The sequence below is a fragment of the Vulpes lagopus genome, chromosome 13 (genome assembly GCF_018345385.1).
Source record: "Vulpes lagopus strain Blue_001 chromosome 13, ASM1834538v1, whole genome shotgun sequence".
NCBI classification, from domain to species: domain Eukaryota; kingdom Metazoa; phylum Chordata; class Mammalia; order Carnivora; family Canidae; genus Vulpes; species Vulpes lagopus.
The window spans coordinates 20,766,665-20,788,766 of NC_054836.1; the positions used below are offsets into that span (position 1 = coordinate 20,766,665).

Consider the following 22,102-nt stretch of genomic DNA (forward strand, 5'->3'; position numbering starts at 1 on the left):
AAAAAAAAAGCGTTCCAGAAACTGTTTTAAGACATATGTGTGTAAATTATACACATATGTATACACAATATATATGCATGTAGTACATATATATTACCATAACAATCCTAATAGCAAGTACTAGTAATATCTCCAATTTACAGATGACGACACTGAAGCACAGAGAGGTTAGGTACCTTGTTCAAGATCACACACACAGCTCAGAAGTGGGGGGGCTAGAGTCTATGTGCTCAACCACCAGACTCTGCTTGCCTCCATGATTTGGATGTTTCCTGTGTGACTCAGGAGGCACTTCAGATTTTTACAGGAGCTCAGAAATTACCTTTAAGAACCCTAGGTGGGAGCTGGCTTTGTGGAAAAGGCCCTGGACCAGGGCTCAGGCCAACAGTATTTTAGCCCTCATTCTACCATTTATGAGTTGTATATTCTTGCACACGTCTCTTACACTGCATTTCATTTTCCTTATCTATCATGGAGGTGGTGATAACGTTTTCCCAGATGCCTCACAGAGGTGTCGTGAGGACAGATGATGTGATAGAAGTTAAAGACATTGGAAAACAGTTGAATGTGACATATATATTCAGAAATGATTTTTCACATGATCACAGTTAGTTGAGGAATTCCAAGCTAAACCTTTATCACTCTTAGCCCAGTGCCCGCTTCACTCTCCTATGCTATAGCAATGTCTTTAAGCAGATTCACATGCTGATCTGTATTAGTTCTTTCTCTGGAGAACAAAGAAGTGTTATACTCCCCCTTGGAATATGATCCTCTCAATAGTACTATGACAAACATATTACTCCTCTAGGAAATCATCTCTCTTTTCTTCTGACTTGACAATCATTACTTTTCCTTTGTCCATCTCATGTAAGAGGCTAGAATCTTATATTACCAATGAAAATTCCATTTATAAATTTAAATCAAGGGAAGTCAAAGGTGCTCCAAATGGAAGGGGTCTCCTCTGAGCCAGACCAAGACCTTGTTTTACAGCTAGAAAAGCTGGGGGTCAGCATGAGGGACTATTTGACATCACCAGCAAATTAGGGCCCAAGGGGGCTAAGAAGGCAAGTGTCCCAGCTGCCAGCCCAAGGCCAGTCCTAGTTTATGGCCCAGCCTCTCTCACTGAGAAGCTGCAAACTGGGATTTGTGTTGGTCCTGTGTGTTATTACTGATAGCTCTTCTGCAGGGAATGCCTTCCCTCTTTAAGCATTTGTCTTTTGTTACTTACAGGCGAAGACTGCACAGGTTAGGTGTGTCAAAGGTTACCCAAGTGGATTTCCTGCCCAGGGAAGTTGTGTCCTACTCCAAGGAGACCCAGACTCCTCTGGCTACACATCAGTCTGAAGGTAAGCTCTGTCTTTTGTTTGCTTTCTGTATTATCTCTAGGAGAAATTACCAGGCATCATATCCTTCTTGTTGATTTTATATCTTAGTAACAGATCTTTGCAGTACATAAACATAATGATACACTGAAAGTCTAAGGCTCCTTTGACCCAGATTTTGAAAGCTCTGGACAGGGAGCCCAGTGGTACTCCTCCAAAGGACCCATGAACTTTAAAATGGATTCCTTAGGTCACACTTTGCCAAAACTGTATGATGGAGGGGGAAAAAATCTTCACAGGGTGACATAGTAGAAACTTCTGAATTTTATCAATAAGAACAGTGTGTACATGAAGAGTCATCATTTTCAGGAGTCAGCAAACAGCAGCACACATCTGTTCCTCAAAATAAAGTGTTTTTTGGAATACAGCCAGATCTAATCATTGGTGTCTATAGTCTGTGTGGCTACTTTCTTGCTGTTATGGAAGGATTGAGTAGCTGTGACAGCACTTACAGCTCACATAGCCAAAAATCCTTGCTGTAATCTGGCACTTGGGAGAAAAACTCTGCTGACCCCTGATTGACTTAACCATTCAGATAATGACACATCAGAGTTTCTTACCATTTAAAACTTGAAGTCTAAAATTTAAAAAGGTTTGCCATGTACATTCCACATAGGTGAATGGGAACTGAACTGAACTCCTTGCTACTTCGTGTATACCAGAAAAATTCAGGTGGAAAATTCACATGCAGATCCCAGTCAATCAAAACAAACAAACAAACAAACAAACTAAGAGAAATTGCAGCTGATAAAATGCTCCCTAGAAATAAGAAATTACACTCAAGCAGAAGAGATAGAGCTGTATACTTAGGATAAAAGGAGGTTGCATTGTTGGAAAATAGCATTATTGTTTTAGCTAAGCAAATTCTCTTTTTATTTTATGTTATTTTACTGTTTGGTTTGGTGAAGAGGATGTTAGAGTTCTGGGTTCATTGTTGTTATCTGATACGACTGAACAGAAGCCATGAGAATGAAAAATGATTCGAATGCCTTGCTTGGTTTACAGCAAATATATATATTAGTGCAATTTGGTTTGTGTGTGCTACAGGGATTTTCAGTTTGGGTTCTAACCATATAATGTAAAAACAAAACAAACCAAAAAACCAAAAAACATGTAATGTCTGAAGCAAAGTGAAATCTGATTCCTTGAAGTAGAGCACTGCCTATAGGTCTTCTGAAAACCCTTCCTGAGTAATGCTGGCTGCTGCAGGGACAAGTCTTTGGTGACAGAGCCTCCATCTTTCAAATCTGATAGTGAAATGAATTTTAGAAGCAAACAAGTAGCACCCTCTGGTGGTGAAATTTTAAACCAACCACTGCAAGAAACTTCAAGAACTGTATATTAATGTGGCAGAAAATACAAAGTTAGAAAAGCCTTTGGGAGTTCACCTAGAGTATCCTTGGACCTCCAGGCAGATCAGAAAAATTATTAAAAAACAACCTCACCACCCAACCAAAACATTTGTTTGAGTTAATTTGCTGCCAGAGGTATTTGCAGAGTTGTAGCCTGAGGTATGTTTATTTAGCCCAAAATCTGACCCATAACATAAAGTTATACAACTGAAATAAGAGAAGGAGTGAATTCTATTTTGAAAACATGTAGACTTCAGATATTGGAAAGGGCACAGACATATTTACAAGGGAAGATAAATTAAGGATGAAAAGGCATCAACTCTCAACTTTTAAACTAGAACACATCAAAAGAAAAAGCCTGAGCATTCCATTTTATTACTGCACAGAGAGCTGGGGCGCCCTCATTATGCTGTGGTCCAAGCAGCAGGAAAGAAGGAATTTATTTCTCAGCTATTGGCAGAAGTTCTTCCTGTTTTGTTAACAAGATTCATAGAAGGATTTGTGGTGATGGCTGTTTCGATGGTTCAAATTCCACAATACAGACTTGAACTCAAAGCTAGCAACTGCAGCTCTACACATTAAACAATGCCTGATGGGTCTAGACTGGTAGAGCTTTAGATTTGGGTTCATCAAATTGTCCTCTCACTACACATGATTCTTTGACCTTCGGCTGCCCACAGTCACCCAGCTGCCTGGCTGGCGCAAGTGCCCAGTGCTCCCCTTTCACCTTCTGTGTGAAGAGAGCTTGTGGAGGGAGGACTGGGGGCCACAGCGGGCAGTCGGCAGTGAGAATCGACTATGTGGTTGGTTTGGGTTGGCTTCTGATTTGGGGTTTGAGCCATGGCAATGTTTTCATGACCATTGTAGCCATTCAGAGGCAGGAAATGATGAACTACTGGATTTTATGACACAGTGCAGCTCTTGGGTGGATAATATTTAAACTGTGGTGTATATAAGATCCATAGTGTATTAGTGCCCATAGTGTATGGAGGGATGCTGTTTTTTTTTTAATTTTTATTTATTTATGATAGTCACAGAGAGAGAGAGAGAGAGAGAGAGAGAGAGAGAGAGAGGCAGAGACACAGGCAGAGGGAGAAGCAGGCTCCATGCACCGGGAGCCTGATGTGGGATTCGATCCCGGGTCTCCAGGATCGCGCCCCGGGCCAAAGGGCAAGCACCAAACCACTGCGCCACCCAGGGATCCCGGGATGCTGTTTTTTAAGTCATATTGCAACTATGGAAATTTTAACAATATTCAAACGAATGATCTCAGAGCATTGATGTGTTCTGTATCCAGTAGAGTTCCAGTGCATTCTGTTTTTTTCCATGTTACCACTTTACTCTTTAAAAAGAGGGAAAGTACTTTTCCCAATCATAAGTCTCTTTACTCTACTCTGTACTATAACAAACATTCTCTTAACCTGTGATCATAATGACCTGTTCTGAGAAACACTCCAGAGGGTGATTTAAACCAGGAAGACTGAGGAACAAAGTCCCTATGAATACTTACTTTCCATTCAAATTTAAGTCATCAGTTGCAGACAAATAAGGCTGAACCTAGGACATGCTATTTGGAAGCCAGATATCTCTACCCCCTAAAAACATTTTAAGCATACGGTTTTTGTCCCAAGTAATAAGAAAGGAAAAAAAAAATGCTTCCCTGCCAGACTACCTCTACTTTGCCTTCTATTAATACACCCTAGATTGCCTCTGACCTCCTGAGATTAGTTAGGAGTCCATCTTCTGTATCCTTGTTGTAGTGGGTAAGTGACTGGCTCATACAAGGCACCCAGTAAATGCTGTTGAATGACAAAGATGATGCCATAGATATCATTGAAACTCCTAAGTTCTGTAATGACCCCTAAGAGAATGAGAACATAACTTGCTGGTACTATGTAAGCTGCTCTGGAAGGTGGAGGAGGAAATTTAGAAAACCTGTTGATAGTTTTGAAGTATCCTCTGATCATCCTCTCCTCTTCATGATATTTTAGAAATGGGAACTTAATGGCTTCATGTTGACTCCTCCCTCATTCCCCCTACTCCCCTCTCATGCCTTGTTTCTTATGCCCAAGATAGACCAATCTGCTTTCATTGACGACGGTGCTACACAGTGTCAGCTTCCATACCCTTGCATGTACTGTCTCCCTGCCTGGAATGCCCTTTCTCCTGTTTGCTTCCTTTGGGAAGTCAAAGGAAAGAACAGTTAAGGGTTGGCTCCTTGGTAATTCCACTTGTGATGTGTCCCTCCTACCATGGGTGTAGTCTATATCCTCCTTTATCACTCTGTATTTAATGATTATCTAAATGTTTGCATTGAGTGGGCTGTATGTCCTTTACTACCATGCTCAACATGGCAGCTGGCACAAAGAAAGGGCTCAATAGATATCAGTGGAAGAAATGAAGAATGATATGATGCTGGAGAAATAAGAAAGAAGAGAAAGTATTCACTGTCCTTCAAGGGAGGAGGGAGTATGATCTATGCATTAAGGCTACATTGGTTTTGGTGGGTTTTTAAGAAAAAGTCATGGGAGTGAGATGATGTGGTGAGGAGAGTTCAGTGATTCCACTTCAGCCAGGCCTCTAATTTCACTCCCATGAACATGGGCATTAACTACCCATGAACATGGCAGTTATAAGAACTGAAGGAGAAAACCACCTGTGTTGGCCAGGATAGAGCAAAGCAGTCATCAAGTTTTTACTTGGCAGAGACACGACTTAAATTTAAGTTTGGTTTAAGTTTGGAAGAGATGTGTGGGAATATGGCTAAGGAAGGCTCTTGTTTCACCTTTACACTATTTTTTTAAATTAAGGTATTTTCTTTTGTAAAATATTTTATTTATTTATTCATGAGAAACAGAGAGAGAGAGGCAGAGAGAGAAGCAGGCTCCATGCAGGGAGCCCGACATGGGACTCGATCCTGGGTCTCCAGGATTACACCCTGGGCTGAAGGCGGTGCTAAACTGCTGCCTCACCTTTGCACCCAGGCTGCCTTCACCTTTGCACTTTTAAAAAAATATTTTCTTGATCGGTTGAGGAGAATTTCTACTTTGGCTTCCCATCCTCTCCAGCATATACTTAATACAGAAGCTGTAAGTATAAGAGAGTTGCCTAGAGTAGTCTAGTCTGGCACTGGTCTAATAGAAACAGAATGGTCCATTATTAATTTTAATAATATATCCTTTTAACCCAATATATTAAAAACACTTTAATATTGTCAATATAAAATTATTGAGATATTATACATTCTTTTTTATATTAAGTCTTCAAAATCTGGTTTGTATTTTATACGTAGGGCATATCCCAATTTAGACACTAAATTTTCTTTAAAAAAAAAAGATTTTATTATTTCAGAGAGAGAGAGAGAACACAAGTGGGTGGGAGGCACAGAGGGAAAAGCAAATTCCCTACTGAGGAGGGAGCCCAACGTGGGGCTCCATCCCAGGACTCTGGGAGCCTGACCTGAGCCAAAGGCAGATGCTTAACCAACTAAGCCACCCAGGCACTCCCAAACACTAAATTTTCATTGGAAATACTTGAACAGTAATTAGATTTCTTAAAATTTACAATTGAAACAGCAGTTTCAAGTGCTATAGTTGCTCCATACATATTTAAAAGCTTTTCAATAATGGAATCAAATATCCCTTTTTAAAGTTAAGTAAAAGTAAAAATGTAGTTCTTCAGTTGCATTAGGCACATCTCAAGTGTTCAATAGCCACACATGGCTGAGGGACCCTGTATTGGATAGCTCACATCTGCCACAGACCATCATTTCACAGGTTCAGAAGCTGAGACCCATGAAGCCAGCCTGATCTTCACTTCACCACAGCTGGCCAGAGGCACTTGGGTGAGGAGATCCCCCTGATTTATAGAGAATTCCTCCAGGGGCCTGATGACATCACAGATTTTCCTCCTTCTTAGGAGGTCAGCTATGCCCAGGCAGATGTTAGATGGTTGGGCAGAAGGAAAGTTATACTCTGATGAGCAGGACAAGTCCACAAATAAGCCTCATTCTGTTAACATAGAGACAATTATGAGAACCCCCCACCCCCCAGGTTTTCCCTTCATAGTCCAGAGTTCACATAATGGGATGTTTGTTCCTTCCACTCTGTCTTCGTGGTGTACAACAAACTGCCAAAAACTGTGTATGACCTCCTTGTTAGTTATCTACACCTGTGCCACTTCCCTCTCCCTTCTTGCCCACTGCCATGTGAAGTGATTAGAGAAAATGATCAAGATTTAAATCTTGAATGGCATACAGTTGACTTCTAAGTCTTCCTACACCATGGTGGCCCCCAAGAGCATAATTCTTTGATAAAGTCCTTTATCAGAGAATCTAAGTGGAAATATCTATTTGGAATTTTAAATATGAAACCAGGCAGTTCTTAGGGTTATAGTGGAAGCCAATCTTGAAACCTCTGGAGATAAGTTGGGAAACACAGGCTTTGGTGAAATAACCTCGACTCAAGCTCTTCACCTGGTTCCCGGATTCCTGGACCTTACACTCTTTCTTTAAACTTAATATTTAAAAAACAGCCAAGTATTTGGAGACAAGCCATGGGTAGCATCTGGATGCAAATTAAGAATCCCTAGTGAAGATGACACAGACTAATCTTATTTTCCATTTGTGTTCTGTAGAACTGACACTGCTCCAGAAATATTGACATCTGCCATGTTTTGCAACCTTGAAATATGCCTACTATTTCCCCTTTGACACTTGATTAAAGTGTTAATCCTCTTTCAGAAATAACTGTAGAGGCTTTAGGCCCATTGTTAGTTAACAAGGTCAGCAGTTGAGGGATCTTTCCTTAGGACATTCGTTTTCTTTAAAAATATTACCATCATATTGTCAAGCTTCTTGAAAGACAAAAAAAAAGGATGGGCTATTTTAGGAATACAGACATTATTTTTTAGATATTATTTATAATGAATAGACAAATTTTCTGGTTAAAGAAAACGATAATTGTTTTCCCTACTCCTGAACCTTCTTTTCAACTGTTGGTTAGGAGAGCTTTGATGGTTTAGTTCTTGATTTAGATTACACATTAAGATAGATACTGGCTTAGATGCTAGCCAGTCTTGATATTCCAAAGGAGAAGCCTCATGCTAAAAGTTAACTTATTTTTTTAAGTGCCTAAGGAGAGTGCCATAGATGGTACAGTCAAATAAATACATTTATCCTAAATATTCCTTCCAGTGAAAACAGAAGGATGCTAAATGACAACTAAAAATAAAGCCGGAATTCAACAAAAAAGACAAAGTGGAGAGAGCAGGACTTGGTACCAGTGGGCACCATCTTATTTCCTGTACTTCTGTAATCTGTAGTTCTATAGAAGGGGAAAGGACATTGAGAAAAAATGAGCCTAGAGCATCGTGTGAACTTTAGGCTCAAAATGAGGTTATATCTTCATTACAGTACCCATACTGGAAAATAAAATGTTATACCTTAGGAAAATGGTCTGGTAACTTTATATTTAACCATCAGTTAGCCACTAAATTAACCATCATATCACAATCTCAGGGTCAAGGGTTAATGTGCTAAGGAAGTTCAGAAGTAAAAGATTTTGCATGGAATAAAAACATTGTCCTTCAAAAGCTGCTATGATGAATCCATCCCTGTAGTATTTCATACAACCTTGGTGTAAGAAAAGAGCCTAAGGAGGCTCTTCAGGCTACCTTAAGGTGCCTAAAGAGCCTCTTAACATCAGGAAGATGAATAATGAGGCTCAATTAAGGCTCTGGGCCTGGAAGCTCATATTAAGAACACAAAAGCAGTTCTGAGATTTTTTTTTTAAATCTGACTCCAAGGCTCACACATGGTAGGTAGAAGTACATTTCACTGAAAAAAAAGATTGCTAATACCCAAATTATAGACCTGATATCAAGTAAATATGTAATCATAGATGATTATCAGCTTCTCTCAGGTCCACTTCCAAATCAAATCCCCATGATCCTTCAAGGCATTCCTTCTCATAGGTCCTCATCCCTAGTCATGGACACATTAATTCTGTGTACCACTAGCATCTGGCATAGTGCTAAATTTTGGTGTGGGAATGGTTGGATGACCTGACTTAGCTCAAAGATTAACAGCAACTATCTGCCTTATGAGCCAGATAATGGAAGAAACAAAAGTGGGTCAAAGGGTAGGAGGTGGATGAGATTCTTCTAGAATTCATAATTTCAAACGCTGGAAACAATGGCTAGTCTAAGCAGGAGAGCTTGAATGGAAGGATATTCTGTAACTCACAGAGTCAACATGAAGATTGAAAAAACAGGCTCCAAGGACAGGCAGAAATCAAGAGAAGCTAATTATTAAGAAGACAGCCCAAACCCACGCTACATAAAGTTTTCAGTAAGTCTGTGACCTTGCTGGTCACTTCCTAGGGGAAACATGACAAGCAGGGGAAAAATTCAGAATAAGTAGTTATTCTAATGGAAAGATGTTGACTCCTCTCTGCATGATAGAAAAAGGTGAAAGTGAGCAACTTTGCTGATTATTCTTTCAAGATATGGTCCAATATTGAGGGTTTAGGTTGATCTGTGGTTGGGCAATAGAAAGGGCATTGAGTCAAGGCCACTGAGTTTTCTACGTAGCCTACATTCTTGCCATTGTAGATGCTTTATGAGCCCATGTTCAGCACTTGTGCAACTGGACACAGGATAACAATAACATATAGAACATACCAACTCTTCCATCAGATTAGTAGAAGCCTCCTTCACAGTGTCTAACTTCTGGTTGTAAGTAAATATTCTGTTATTCTAGATCTATATTGAAAGGTTCCTCCATATACTTCTTTCCTAATATTCTTGCCATTTGTATCCTCTAATTGTGAGCTTCCAGTCGACACATTAGTCATTGCCCATGGACTGTTTTTTCATACAATCTATTTTTCCAACTAAAATGGGCAATGAGATATGCTAACCAAAACTCTTCATCCAAGTGAAATTGTAGTGGTTTTCCTTCTCTACTGAATTTCTAGCCTGCACCTAAAGAGGCTATATTTCCAGCAGTCCATCTCTGGCTTATGTTAGCATATCACTTAGAATTTCCCAGAATCCAGGCTCAAATACTTTCTTTAGGAGGCTAATTACAGGGAGTTTCTCATTAGGCTGAAGGAGGAGAGACAGTGTACCAGAAGTCAGAATGCTGGAGAGTGTGGGCACCTGACTCATAGAGACTTGCTGCAACCCAGTATATAACACTTGCCCATCCTGATGATCTAACAGTGGATCCTCCTGATGCTTATGGCTAGATGTATCATATAACACTCCAATTTATAACACATAACATATAAACATGGTTTGTTTTCCATAATTACCTAGTATTGTATAGTTATCCTTTAATCTCTACTTGGGCCCAGTGGCAAACCAACTCCTGTCTCTCAAAGGTGTGGTAACATAATGACGAAGCTACACCATTGCTCTCAAATCTAAAGACCTCTTCCATGATTCCCTTTTAGAGCTATTTGTCTGATTTACCACAGACACTCTGAGTGCCATTGAATCAGTGGGACCATAATTGCTAAGTATTACACCCACTTAAAGGTAGAAGAAGCCTTTTGAGTCACCTGGTAAAATGGAATGAACATGTACATGGTAGCTCTTCTGGCCCACCAAGCATTATGACTCATAGTATTAGATAAACAGTGAATTTGCCATATTGTTTGAAGTCCACCAGACCTCTAGACCTATGGAAACTTTTCTGAAATGTCAGGTCTTACATATTCAGAGATTTTTTCCCCATCTTCTAGCCTACTTGTCTTAATCAGGTATTGGAGATAACCCAGCTTACTCACCAGGTCCTGCTGGCATGATGCCCTGTGTGGCAGGTGGCAGTCAAGGGCTGTAGATAGGCAGAGAGCTGTCTCAGCCCTGATGTAAGATGATGCAGATGCAAAAAAGAAATGAGGTGGGTCTTCTTTGGCTGTCAAGAAAGGCTTAGTGTTGACTGTGGTTTGGGGGTACTCCCAAGCCTCCGTAGTTTCCCCCATATTCAGTTTCCCATTATTTGCTAATCAGTACTGTCACTTTCACATGAGCAACTTGGTGAGGCTGGCAATTCAGAGGGCTTTTATTCAGGAGCCCACAAAATTTAAAATTTGCTTTTGATTTTGGCAGACGTGTATGCAGATGTTTATCACAACCAGAGAAATTCCCTGGGTTTATGCCTTGAGCTAAAATATAGAGATTTGAATTTGTCATCTCTGCTTTAAGCTGTCCAGTCCCATTAGAAGCATTCACCTCACCCTAGTGTCTTTAAATTCTTCATGCCATTCAGTCTGTTCAGTGGCAGTGACACTTTTATCCCTTAAATCCTTCTTTTCAATGGACACTTCATTAAAAATCACCACGGAGAAAAAAATTATCCAGCTATTTGTTATGGCTGACAGGTTCTCATTCCCAGAATCTGAGTTTTCATTTTCTTTAGCCACTATTAGGGCAAATAACCAACAACAATTCCCTGGGTAATTGTCTTCTGATACTCATATCTGTGCCAGTCTGGGTCCATGGTTGCCAACAATAAAAATTAGCTCTGGTTAACCTAAATATAAAAGAGATTTGTTGGAAAGATATGAGCTACTTGATAGAACTGATGAATTAGACTTAGGTTAGAAATTGAAGCAAAGCAGCCCTAACCTCTACTGTGAGTGTATTTGAAATAGGGCTTTTAGGAGGTAATTAAGGTTAAATGAGGTCATCAGGGTAGAATCTTAATCCCATAGAATTGGTAGCCTTCTAAGAGGAAGAAGAAAGAGATCTGTCTCTGTCTCTGCATGCATACACAGAGGGAAGGCCATGTGAGGACATGGTGAGGAGGCGTCTGCAAGCCAGGAAGGGAGCTCCGACAAACTGGATCTGCTGGTAACTTGATCTTAAACTTCCCAGCCTCCAGAACTGTGAGAAAATAAATTTCCGTTGTTCCAGCCACTCAGTCTATAGTATTCTGTGATGGCAGCCCAAGATGACTGAGACAGCAGCTAAGAAGATCATGCCATTGAATCTGTTCAGTGCTGTAAGACCAAGCATCCTGGATTTCCTGTCACTGGATGCTCACAGTTACACTCAGGATTGAAACTGTCATCACTGCTGCTTTGAAAACCCCTACTTCTCCCTGAACCTTGACAGTACTCAGTTGAGATTTAAAGAGCAATATGAAAGTCCACTTAGCTAAATCTAGGTTACATGCCCTACATTAGCTATGAGAGGCCAGGCAGAGAAATAACTAACTGCCCTAGCCCAGCTTCCACCAAGGGAGACTGTTTTGGTACACTCCCTTCCAAAAGAGAACATTTGAATGGTGGACAGCCAAAAATATATATTTAAAAAAATGCCTACTCTGACATGAAAAGAAAAAGGGGGAGGTAAAAAAATTATATTTATATGTGCCCAGCACACTCAGGTACTTACAGTGTTCTTACAGAATTTACTCATTTTATAAGTCAGAAATGCAGAGAGAATGCAGCTCTTTTAGTTTGTTGGCAGCTTCTGTAATACTACCTGGCTACCAGAGGAAAATGGGGGAAATGTATGAAATAAACAACTTTAGTGCAATCTCTTATTTTAAACAGTCTCAGTTGGTATATGCAGTTAAAATTGGGTATAAATGCTTAAACTTTACTCCCACTTTTCTTCCTAAGATTATGGCCAAATGCAGAGGGCAAAAAGGTGAGATTTATATGATCACATGGCTTTGGTGGAGTGGGAGGGAGAATAGGGACTCTGACCTTGTGTCAGTCCTTGACAGTGTGCTGGCTGACATCTGCTGTTCTTTGGATTGATGTTCTTTGACCTCTTGGGCACTGGCACTCCATGCTATAGTGTATAGGTGGTGGACTAGTATCTGTTCTCTTTGCTTGATAATGTTCTTAGGAGTATGGGTCATTTTCTTCTTGATAATCTGGTTTCCTTTTAACTTTCCTTATCTCCAGACCTTGAATCAATACCCTATCCTCTATCCAGCCCCTGGCCTAGAAGTCAGTCCCCAGCCCATGTAGCAGCCACTTTATCTACCGCAACAGACCCTCATGGCAAACTGGCCCTCAGTTCAGTATCCATACCTCAGATGATCTGAGGGAGGCTCAGCAGCACTCATCAGTTCTTCTCTCCATCTTCTCATGACAACCAACCCCACCAGGCTGGGGTACCTCGTAGTGAATGAGACCAGTTGTGTAATGGTCTCCTCCTAGCTTCCCAAACAGGAAATGTGATCCAAGGGTCCCTGTGTTCATTTATCTTCCTAGTTTATCTTATGCTGCACCCTTCCCAATGCTTCTTTCCCAAAAGTGGAAATCCAGATATATCTAAAAAATTTCTCTCTTCTTCTCTCTGCATGCTCCTTTCCTTGCCACTTATCTGGAAATAAACTCCTGTGTTTAACTTCCCCCACAGGTTAGGGGGAGGAGTATATAGAGGGGATGATCTTCACAGTTTTGATATTCTAAATGGTAAGGAAAAGGAATTTGGAATGTTCTTTCTTCTTCAATTAAACCTAACTCTCTTTTGAGAGGGGAGCTGAACCTCACCTTAGCTGTTTTATTGTCATACTTTTGTATCAAATTCTAGTCTCTCTTCCAGCAAATGAATGCCATAGGTAGAGTGAAGATCATTATGTTCAGGAAGACAAATAGAAAAGCACATTAATAGTCTTTGAATATAACTCCCATAGCACCCCAAAATGAAGAGGACATTTCTGTTCATTGCTCTTGATCAATAATAGATTCAAGAAATGCCAGGATTAAAGAACATTACAGGGTATAACAAACCTTTTTATTTCCTGAAGAATAACAATTGCTATGTTTACTAACTTAAGAAGTATATAAAGGTTTCACTGCTAGCATGGCAACATGGGGAGTTTTGTGGATTTGCTTCCCTTTAAAAGTGGTGAGCATTGTTGAGAAAAAAATACCCCCAAAACAAAAAACCTATTTAAAGTCTCTGGAAATGATCCCAAGAGCATACAATAAATGAAAAGACATCTATTAAAGAATACTTACTAAAACTTGATAAGAACAGGAAGAGTCCATGATATTTGAACTCCCTCTTCTCTCCAGTTTAGCTTGAAGCAAAGTCTGCTTCAAAAAGATGCAGCAAAGAATATAATGAAAGGGACCTTAAGGGAAAGGTGGGAAACTGAGTGGGGAAAAGTTAGAGAGGAAAACAAACCATGAGAGACTCCTAACTCTGCGAAACAGAGGGTTGTGGAAGGGGAGGTGTATGAGGGAATGGGGTGACTGGGTGACAGGCACGAAGAAGGGCACTTGATGGGATGAGCCTTGGGTGTTACAATATGTGTTGGCAAATTGAATTTAAATTTAAAAAAGGAAAAATAAAAAAAGAACACAGAGCTGCCTCTCCCACCAGCTTCCAGTTGGAGGGCTACAGTATCTTCCTGGGAGAGGCAGGACATTAGCATTCCCATTATCTGCCATTGGCTACCGGTTAGCTACCTGTTATAGAGCCTACCTTCCAAGCAAGGACAACTGAGAGGTGGGCATACTCTTCTTCAGCCTAGCCTAAACTTGAAAGATAGGGACTTTACTTTGGCTTCAGCATTCTAAGAATTCTAGGGCCCTAATCACTCTCATCCAATTCATATGTAAAGCAGAGATTCCACTTAGGGACAGGCAAGTCAAATGACCAGAGGCTATAGCAGGATCCCAGTCTGCCAAGCATCCAGCTCTGAAAGCAGCGGTGTAATTTGAAGAGGTGTGCTGCTGTCCCCTCCCTCCATGCCAGAGCTTCGGCAGAGATTTTGTCCAGGGGAAAAAGCAGGCCATAAATCACAGAGCTTAAAATCTCTTCCCAAAGAAGCTGACTTCATTTGCAACAGAGTGTGGGGATGTTTAAGCCAAAGGACATTTTCAAAACAGCGAAGGTTATGGTGTAAAGCAATTAAGAGATAACTCGTAGATGCATTTGAGATATAAGCTAAACCATAGCCTGACTAGTTTACCAAGACAAAGCCAGGGAAACCAAGAGTTAAAAAGAGCCCTCCTGGGATCAGACAATCTCAAAAATTGATCTTGAAGCTATTTTTCTAAAGGAGTCTGAATTTAATTGGATCAAACCATGGAGAAATTTGTGCCCCAGGACATTGCCCAAAAAACCCAGAGCATTCTTAGCAATTAGTGGAACTTAACAATAGGGTATAGTCAAGGAAAGAGGTGGTTAAAAGGACTGCAAAGGACCATCATTCCAGAATGACTGCACATGTCCAAGGCTACATCCTCCAAGAAGCAATATCAGAGGCTTCACACTATGTGGGGAGGGGGGAGAACAAATTTTGCAAAAATAATCTAGTCACTAAACAAATAAAGAAGCAAATAGCAATAGCCCAACTCCTGGAAAAGTGGGAGGGAAATCAACCAGAACCCAGAATTTCTACAATGTATTATATAAAATAGCTAGTTTCCAACAAAAATATGAGGCATACAATGAAAATGGAAGTCTGATGGGAAAAAGCAGGCAAATAAACCTGCCTATGAAAGTGAGCAGATGTTGGATATAACAGATGAAAACTTCAAAGTAGTAGTAGTTTATCTCTCTTTCTCTTCTTCCCTCTCTCTCCCCGCCCCCGTGTGTGTATATATGTGTGTGTATATATATATATACATATATATATATATATATATATATATATGTATATATATATATAAATTGAGAAAGAGGTATGAATAAATAGATTTTTTCAAAGAACTAAAGGAAACCATGCTTTAAAAAATAAATGAAGGTATGATTACAATATTTTATTAGAGAATATTAGCAGAGATGCAAGTTATAAAAAAAGAACCTAGTGTATCCTGGATTTGAAAAGTATAAAAATTGAAAAAAAATATTCATTGTTGAGCACAACAGTAAATTGAACTGGCAGAAGATGGATTGATAGAAAGTATCTGGTCTAAACTTCAGAGGGAAAAGAGGATGAAGAAAAATGAAGAGATCCTCAGAGAAATGTAGATACCCTTAGGTGAATCAGCATATATATGATGGAAGAACCAGATAAAGGTGAGAGAGAAAGGAGCAGAAGAAAATATGTAAAGAAATAATGGCTGAAAACATGAATCTACAATCACAAGTCTCAACAAATTCCAAGTAGGATAAATGCAGAGAGTTTCACAAGAGACACATCCTACTGTAAATATTGAAAGCAGCAAGAGAAAAATGGATTTTCACTTATAAAGGAGCCAAACAAGATTAGCAACTGACTTCTTATCAGAAACAATGGCAGGCAGAAGACAGTGGGATGACATTTAAAGTACTCAAAGGAAAAACTGGCAAAAATAAATGTGAACCTAGCAAAACTGTCTTTTAAAAATGAAAGTGAAATGAAAACATTCCCAGATAAATGAGCACCGAGAGAAGCACCGAGAAAATTTGTTGCTAGCAGAACCACCTTAGAAAAAACACTAAAGGAAATTCTTCAGGTTAGGAGCAAGTGATTCCAAATTCACATCCACAGGAAAAAACAAAGAATGCAAGTAAAGACAATTAATTACGTAACTACAGAAGACAATATAAATGCATTTTGTTTCTTCTCTTAACTAGTTTAAATAAGTTATATAAAACACTATGCATATCATTATATTGCTGGATCTATACAATATAGAAATGTATATTGCTGTTAGCATTACAAACGAAGTGGGTAGGAATAAAGTTACATTTGGCAAATGATAATCTGAATGCACAGGAACAAATGAAGAGAGCCAAGTACAAAGGCTAAATAAGGAAGGCCAGAAGTATGTAATTGCTCTCCTTTCTTTTCTCAGCTTCTTTAAGATACATACAATTATATAAAGCAATAGTTATAGCAATGCATTGTTGGCTTTGTAACATGTAGAGATGTATTATGCATGACAATAACAGCATGAAAAGGGGGAAGCATAATAGAGCTATATAGGTGTAACATTTCTACACATCATTGGGATTAATATAAATCTGAAGCAGGAAATAAATCAAGAAATGGTGAAAATTATTTAACATTAAGGTGTTATAGTAGAAAATATTCACTTAATGTAAAGCCCCAAAATAATAATAAAAGAAAAAACAGACATGAGACATACAGTAAACAAAAATAAAATGGCAAGTATAAAACTCACTATAGAATATTAGTGAGTGATAGGATAGGAATGACAGTGGGAACCTTGATGTAACTAGACCTGCCAGAAAGGGATCCACAGGGTCCTAGCTCTAGAAGATACAAACAGTGGTTAAGTGTGCATGATAGGGGAATATGGTAGCAGTGTAGGTAAGCAAATTCTAACCAAAAGAGTTAATGCATTGGCCTACAAAGGGATGTCCTAAAGGGTAATATAGTACCAGGATGCTAATATAGTTTGTAGTAGAGAAAGGTATTTAGAAAGTTTAAAAAAATAATATTAAGAAGAAAATACTAAGGTGGCAGAAAAAATGTGGCATGTAAAAGGTAACATAGTATCCAGAACTTCTGATGATAGGCAATACATTTCTTAAAGAATGACAGGATGAAGTCATCCCAAAAAGAAATAGATCTTGAGGGACAACTGAAATCTATTGGTAGTGACTACCTGGACTGTTGTATGGAGAAGGATTCTGAGACTGCATTCTACCTCATCTCAATTAAAACTCTTAAATGAAAAGGAGTGGGATGCCTGGGCGGCTCAGCAGTTAAGCGTCTTTCTTTGGCTCAGGGCGTGATCCTGGAATCCCAGGATCGAGTCCCACATCGGACTTCCTGCGAGGAGCCTGCTTCTCTCTCTGCCTATGTCTTTGCCTCTCTCTCTGTGTGTCTCTCATTAATAAATAAATAAAATCTTTTTTAAAAAAGCTATTGCTGCATTTGAGCAATAGCAAGGAAGTAAAGAACAGGAAATTTCAAAGAGGAACTGCAAAAGTAGAGGGAGTGATGACAACCAAGTAGAAAGAGAAGTATGCTCAGCTCTTGTGGCATAAAGCATGCAAAAAAAAAAAGTTGTAAACGAATAACTAGCCAAGGACATGAAAATGGTGGCAGGAGAGCTCCATGCAATCTCTATATGGTTTAGGCAGGCAAAGGGATCAAATTTGGGATATTCAGTTGAAGGCAATGGAAACTCAACCATATGACCTAGGCTTCACTGGGGTGTGTGATAGTGGGACTTATGGTACGAAGGAAATGCCTATATTTATTTTCTACTGATTTCCAGGAAGAGCAAGATTCCCTCAAAATCCTTGACTTTTGTGCCTTTCTTTTCTTCTCCTAATAGAAGTAGAGTTGTATGAAGGTTGGTGGATGATAATTTTTGGCTAGAATTTCTTGATAGGATATAACTAATTCATCAGTGTTCCTAGGCATGGGAAATTTGGTCTCTTTATATTACTGTCATCCCCAGACCAGGTAGAGGTAGTGACATCAGGAAGAATTTTTGCTCTGCCTCACGTAAGCTGGTCCAGGGTCTCAAATCTGGGGGAAAGGTGCAGTAAGTCCAGTTTTGTCTTCACAGTAAGTTAAAATTGCCAACCTATCCCTTATTGGTAGTAATGATGATACTTTGGTTTTTGTTTTATTCCTGATGTAATTTCTCAATTAGTTCAGAACTTGGACAGAAAAGAACGGAGCTGTTATTTTGGCCCTGCAAAACCCTGCCCCCCGGGTGTGTAGCCTGGAAATCTAACCCAAGCCTCCCATGTGGTAAGAGAGAATTGCATCAACTGAATGCTCTTTCTGACCACATCTGTTGTTTCCTTCAATATGAAGCTCGGCTAGTGTAACACTGCTGGCCTCTTGCCACCTCTTTACTTACTCTCCTGGACCCCTAGCCCCCACCCCTAGAGAAGATATGGTGACTTATCTAGTTGTTAGATTTAGAAATATAACCTAGGCAGTCTCAGTCTTTTGTTGGGGGAGTGAGGATACCTATAACATACAAGTTACATTCTATTCCTGTGTACCATTCATCCTACTTAACACTCACCTGGGAGGCCTTTCAAGTCTGTGAATGAGTATGTAAATCCACCTAACTCAGGAAATTAATTAGCAGATCTATTTGGCCTGCTCAGGAAACTACATTCTCACCCAGTCTTTATCCATAATGAAAGTGTTATTTTGGTCCCACTCCACTTCTGTCTTTGTCTTATTTCTCATTTGGGTACTGTTTATTTGGTCCTCTAAAAATCCCAACAAGTATTAGGAAAATCATGGCAAGAAAATCAGTTCTGGAAAGATGAAAGTACTGAATATAACATTAATGGCCCTAGCTAATTAGACAAAAAAGAAAGTAACCAATGTTCAGGGGGAGGTTTAGATTCTAGCAACAAGGAAAGAGCTCATTTATAGAAGTGGATCCCAAGGTTGGAGGGGAAGCAGTAATAAAGTCAACTTAATGTTGAGCTCTGAACTTCCTTTATTTCTCTTTGGATGTGCATAATGCTGGACCCGTGTGTGGCAGGACCAACTGTGCAAATTAGGAAGTGGCTTGTGAGGGCCAGGATCCAGGAAAGTTGTTACACTTGGTGACTTGTTTAGAAAGAAACAACCAAACAAAACCCTGGTTACTATATTATAGAGCCCTAATGTGGAATAAGATTTCCTATAAAATTATCACTTAAGGATTCTAATTTTGATAACAGTTCAGATAATTTTTTAAAAGATTTTATTTATTTGAGAGAGAGCAAGAGTGCACAAACAGGGGGGAAGGGCAAAGGGAGAGGGAAAAGCAGACTCCCCACTGAGCAGGGAGCTGGACTGAGGACTTGATCCTAGGACCCTGGGATCATGACCTGAGCCGAAACTAAGCCACCTAGGCGCCCTGTCAATTCAGATAATTTTGTTGCAGAAAAACATATTGGACTGAGAAGCTTCCCTTTTCATCAAATCACGAAGTTTTTGGACTACTGGGGAGAAAAGTTGGTCTCACTGAACAGCCTAGAAGTTGTAGTGTGGTATTTGTACCTTGTGGTCAATAGAGCAAGTGGCCATTGTCTCTGTAAGTGTGGTATATTGAAGGCTCAGGCTGTTGCCAATGTCTTTTTGATCCTGGGAAGCAGGACTTAGCTGATGGCTCAAAGAAATTGGGAATAACATAAGTTCCTCTACCTGATTATTCTCTAGTGTCATTTGGTGAATAGAAACACATTCATGTTGCTGATTAAGCAGTTGGGGTCAGGTATATGGACATGCCATGGAATAGCACACCAGATATTAAGTCCAAGTCTAGAAGCAAAATACAAAATATGTAATAATATGATGAAATGTGTCTGAGTTTGCAGTTTATTAACTGTACATAGAGGATGAGATGTGCTGTGTGCATCACGAATCTCTTCATTCACTTGGTTCCACACATTCTTTGGCTGAGGACACTGACATTCATGTGTGTCCCTTTCTTTGGGTCCCTTTTAAAATTCCCTTCCCTTCCTATTTTTTATACTACAGCTTCAACTTACAAAACAATTATCCTTCTTTTGAACAACCATTCTTGATATGTTTAGACATCACAAAATTCATGTATCTTTCCAACCTTCTTCTTAAGAAGATATTATGAAGATAAAAATGAGAAAATGATTGGAAAATGCCGTTCCTTAAACAATTATTTCAATGATAGAGATTGATTTCGCCACTGGAGGACTGAGGAAATCTTATGTCATACCAATTTTCCCCTCATGAGATGGATCAGGATACTATTCTTGCCAAAATTGAGTTTTCTTAGCAACAATGCGTTTTTTGAGATGCCAGTTTTCCCAAGAGGACAGAGAGTTATACTACACTTCTTGAAGTACCTGGATGGAGAGTTTGAACAGGAGAGTTGTCTCTTTCTCTCTTTAGTTCACGCACAGTGGAAGCCTTTGCGGGGTCATCTAGCAGAACTAAATAATGTCCCAGTCGTCCTCACGTTCTCCAGACAAACAGTGATTTTGGCTGTGAGAGCGATTCTTGGGTGGGCTGGTGGTGATGCACCTTCCAATAACCATTACTAAAAGTGTCAGCCTAGGTAAATTCATGTTCATCTGGGTCCATTTTATCTTATTTTGTCTTAATTTAACCCAGATCGTGAAGTCCAAATGTTACATCGAGCATTAGTCCAGTGAGGTATGGTGAAATTTGAAGAGGAGGGAAAAAATGTTCCTTGCCACCCTCGGAGACAACATACTGAGGAAATAGGACTTTCCCCCTCCCTCTCTATTTTGGTAATCCTTGGCTTGGCATATTTGGGTAAGAAAATGAAAGGTTTGCCTACATAGTTGAAATCTCTCGTCACATTATATCATCTGAAGCCTATTTGTACGTTGGGATCATTTTATTTGGTTTCGGTTAGACATAAAAGTGTTGTGGTCTCCTTTTTTTTTTTTTTCAAGGCCTCTGGCTTTTGGAAAATTGAGTGATTTCATCCTTGTCCGGGTTTCCTAGTAAATCTTGTATTTTTACTCAGATTACTTGATCAATTAGTTATGTCAGCTGCCCGAGATGTGCCTTTTTATTAATAGCACCTTTTATCAACTCATTGGAATTAGACATTGCAACCATGGTCTGAGACTGGTAACATCTTGCAATAATTTATAAATATTACTTTAAAAAATAGCACCACAATTGCTCATTTGTGAACTTTTTTGGATATGTCCCTGTGTGAGAAATTGCATTTGTGTTATTATTAGTTCTGACAAACTGGATTAGGTCTTGGCTATTGTTAAGTGGTTCTATCTGCCCTCAAATCTACTGAGAGACACAGCATTTTTAATGAATTTAATTAAAACTGCATGTGGTTTATAGACTTGCCTCCAGCCAATATGCCATTCTTCTTGACTGAACAGAGTTTCTGCTAATGTATAATGATGTTTTATATGAGAGATGTTTGAAACTCCCTCATAGTAGCCTCCAGGTAGTTTCCATTGAATGACATGGTGATGAAATATTAAAATTTAAAAAAACCCTTTCTACTTAAGTGAGTCATGTTTACACTAAGTAATATATGCATAAATGTGTTAAATATGTTTGTTGAAGCTGGGAAAGACAGGGATTGTATTTCAACACCAGCAGTATGTTGGCAGTGAAAGATTTTAAGAAATTTCAATCTGGCAGCACTTTGGAAGATCTGCTATATGTATTATTCTTTGAAGTATAAAAAAAGGTCATTATGAAATTTCCTCTTAACATTTACATTCATTAGGCCAGGTAGTTTTAATGATTCTTCCCTAACAAACAAGAATTATAATAAGTATGGCTCTCAGCATTAATTTTTAACATAGCCTTGGAAGATATCAGTGATAGAACTTAATGTCTTTTTAAAAAATAAAAACATCTGCATTTTCTTAATATTTTTAAGGAATGAATTATTTAATATACTTTATAGAGGGTGTTAGTGAAGTCCTCTGACTGAATAGACTCAAATTCTGGTTCTGGGAATTGATCTTTGATAGTAATGA

At 39.2% G+C, this 22,102-nt stretch overlaps 1 protein-coding gene across 5 annotated transcripts in view; it reads left to right on the forward strand.

Moving 5' to 3' along the window:
* The window catches only part of DYNC1I1 (dynein cytoplasmic 1 intermediate chain 1), a 308,734-nt gene that overhangs the window by 83,100 nt on the left and 203,532 nt on the right, over positions 1 to 22,102 (forward strand). For all 5 annotated transcript variants that reach the window (XM_041727422.1, XM_041727417.1, XM_041727419.1 and 2 more), the window contains one exon: positions 1,231 to 1,346. In XM_041727422.1, the coding sequence (XP_041583356.1) occupies positions 1,231 to 1,346 (116 nt within the window). The remainder of the gene's footprint in view (positions 1 to 1,230; positions 1,347 to 22,102) is intronic.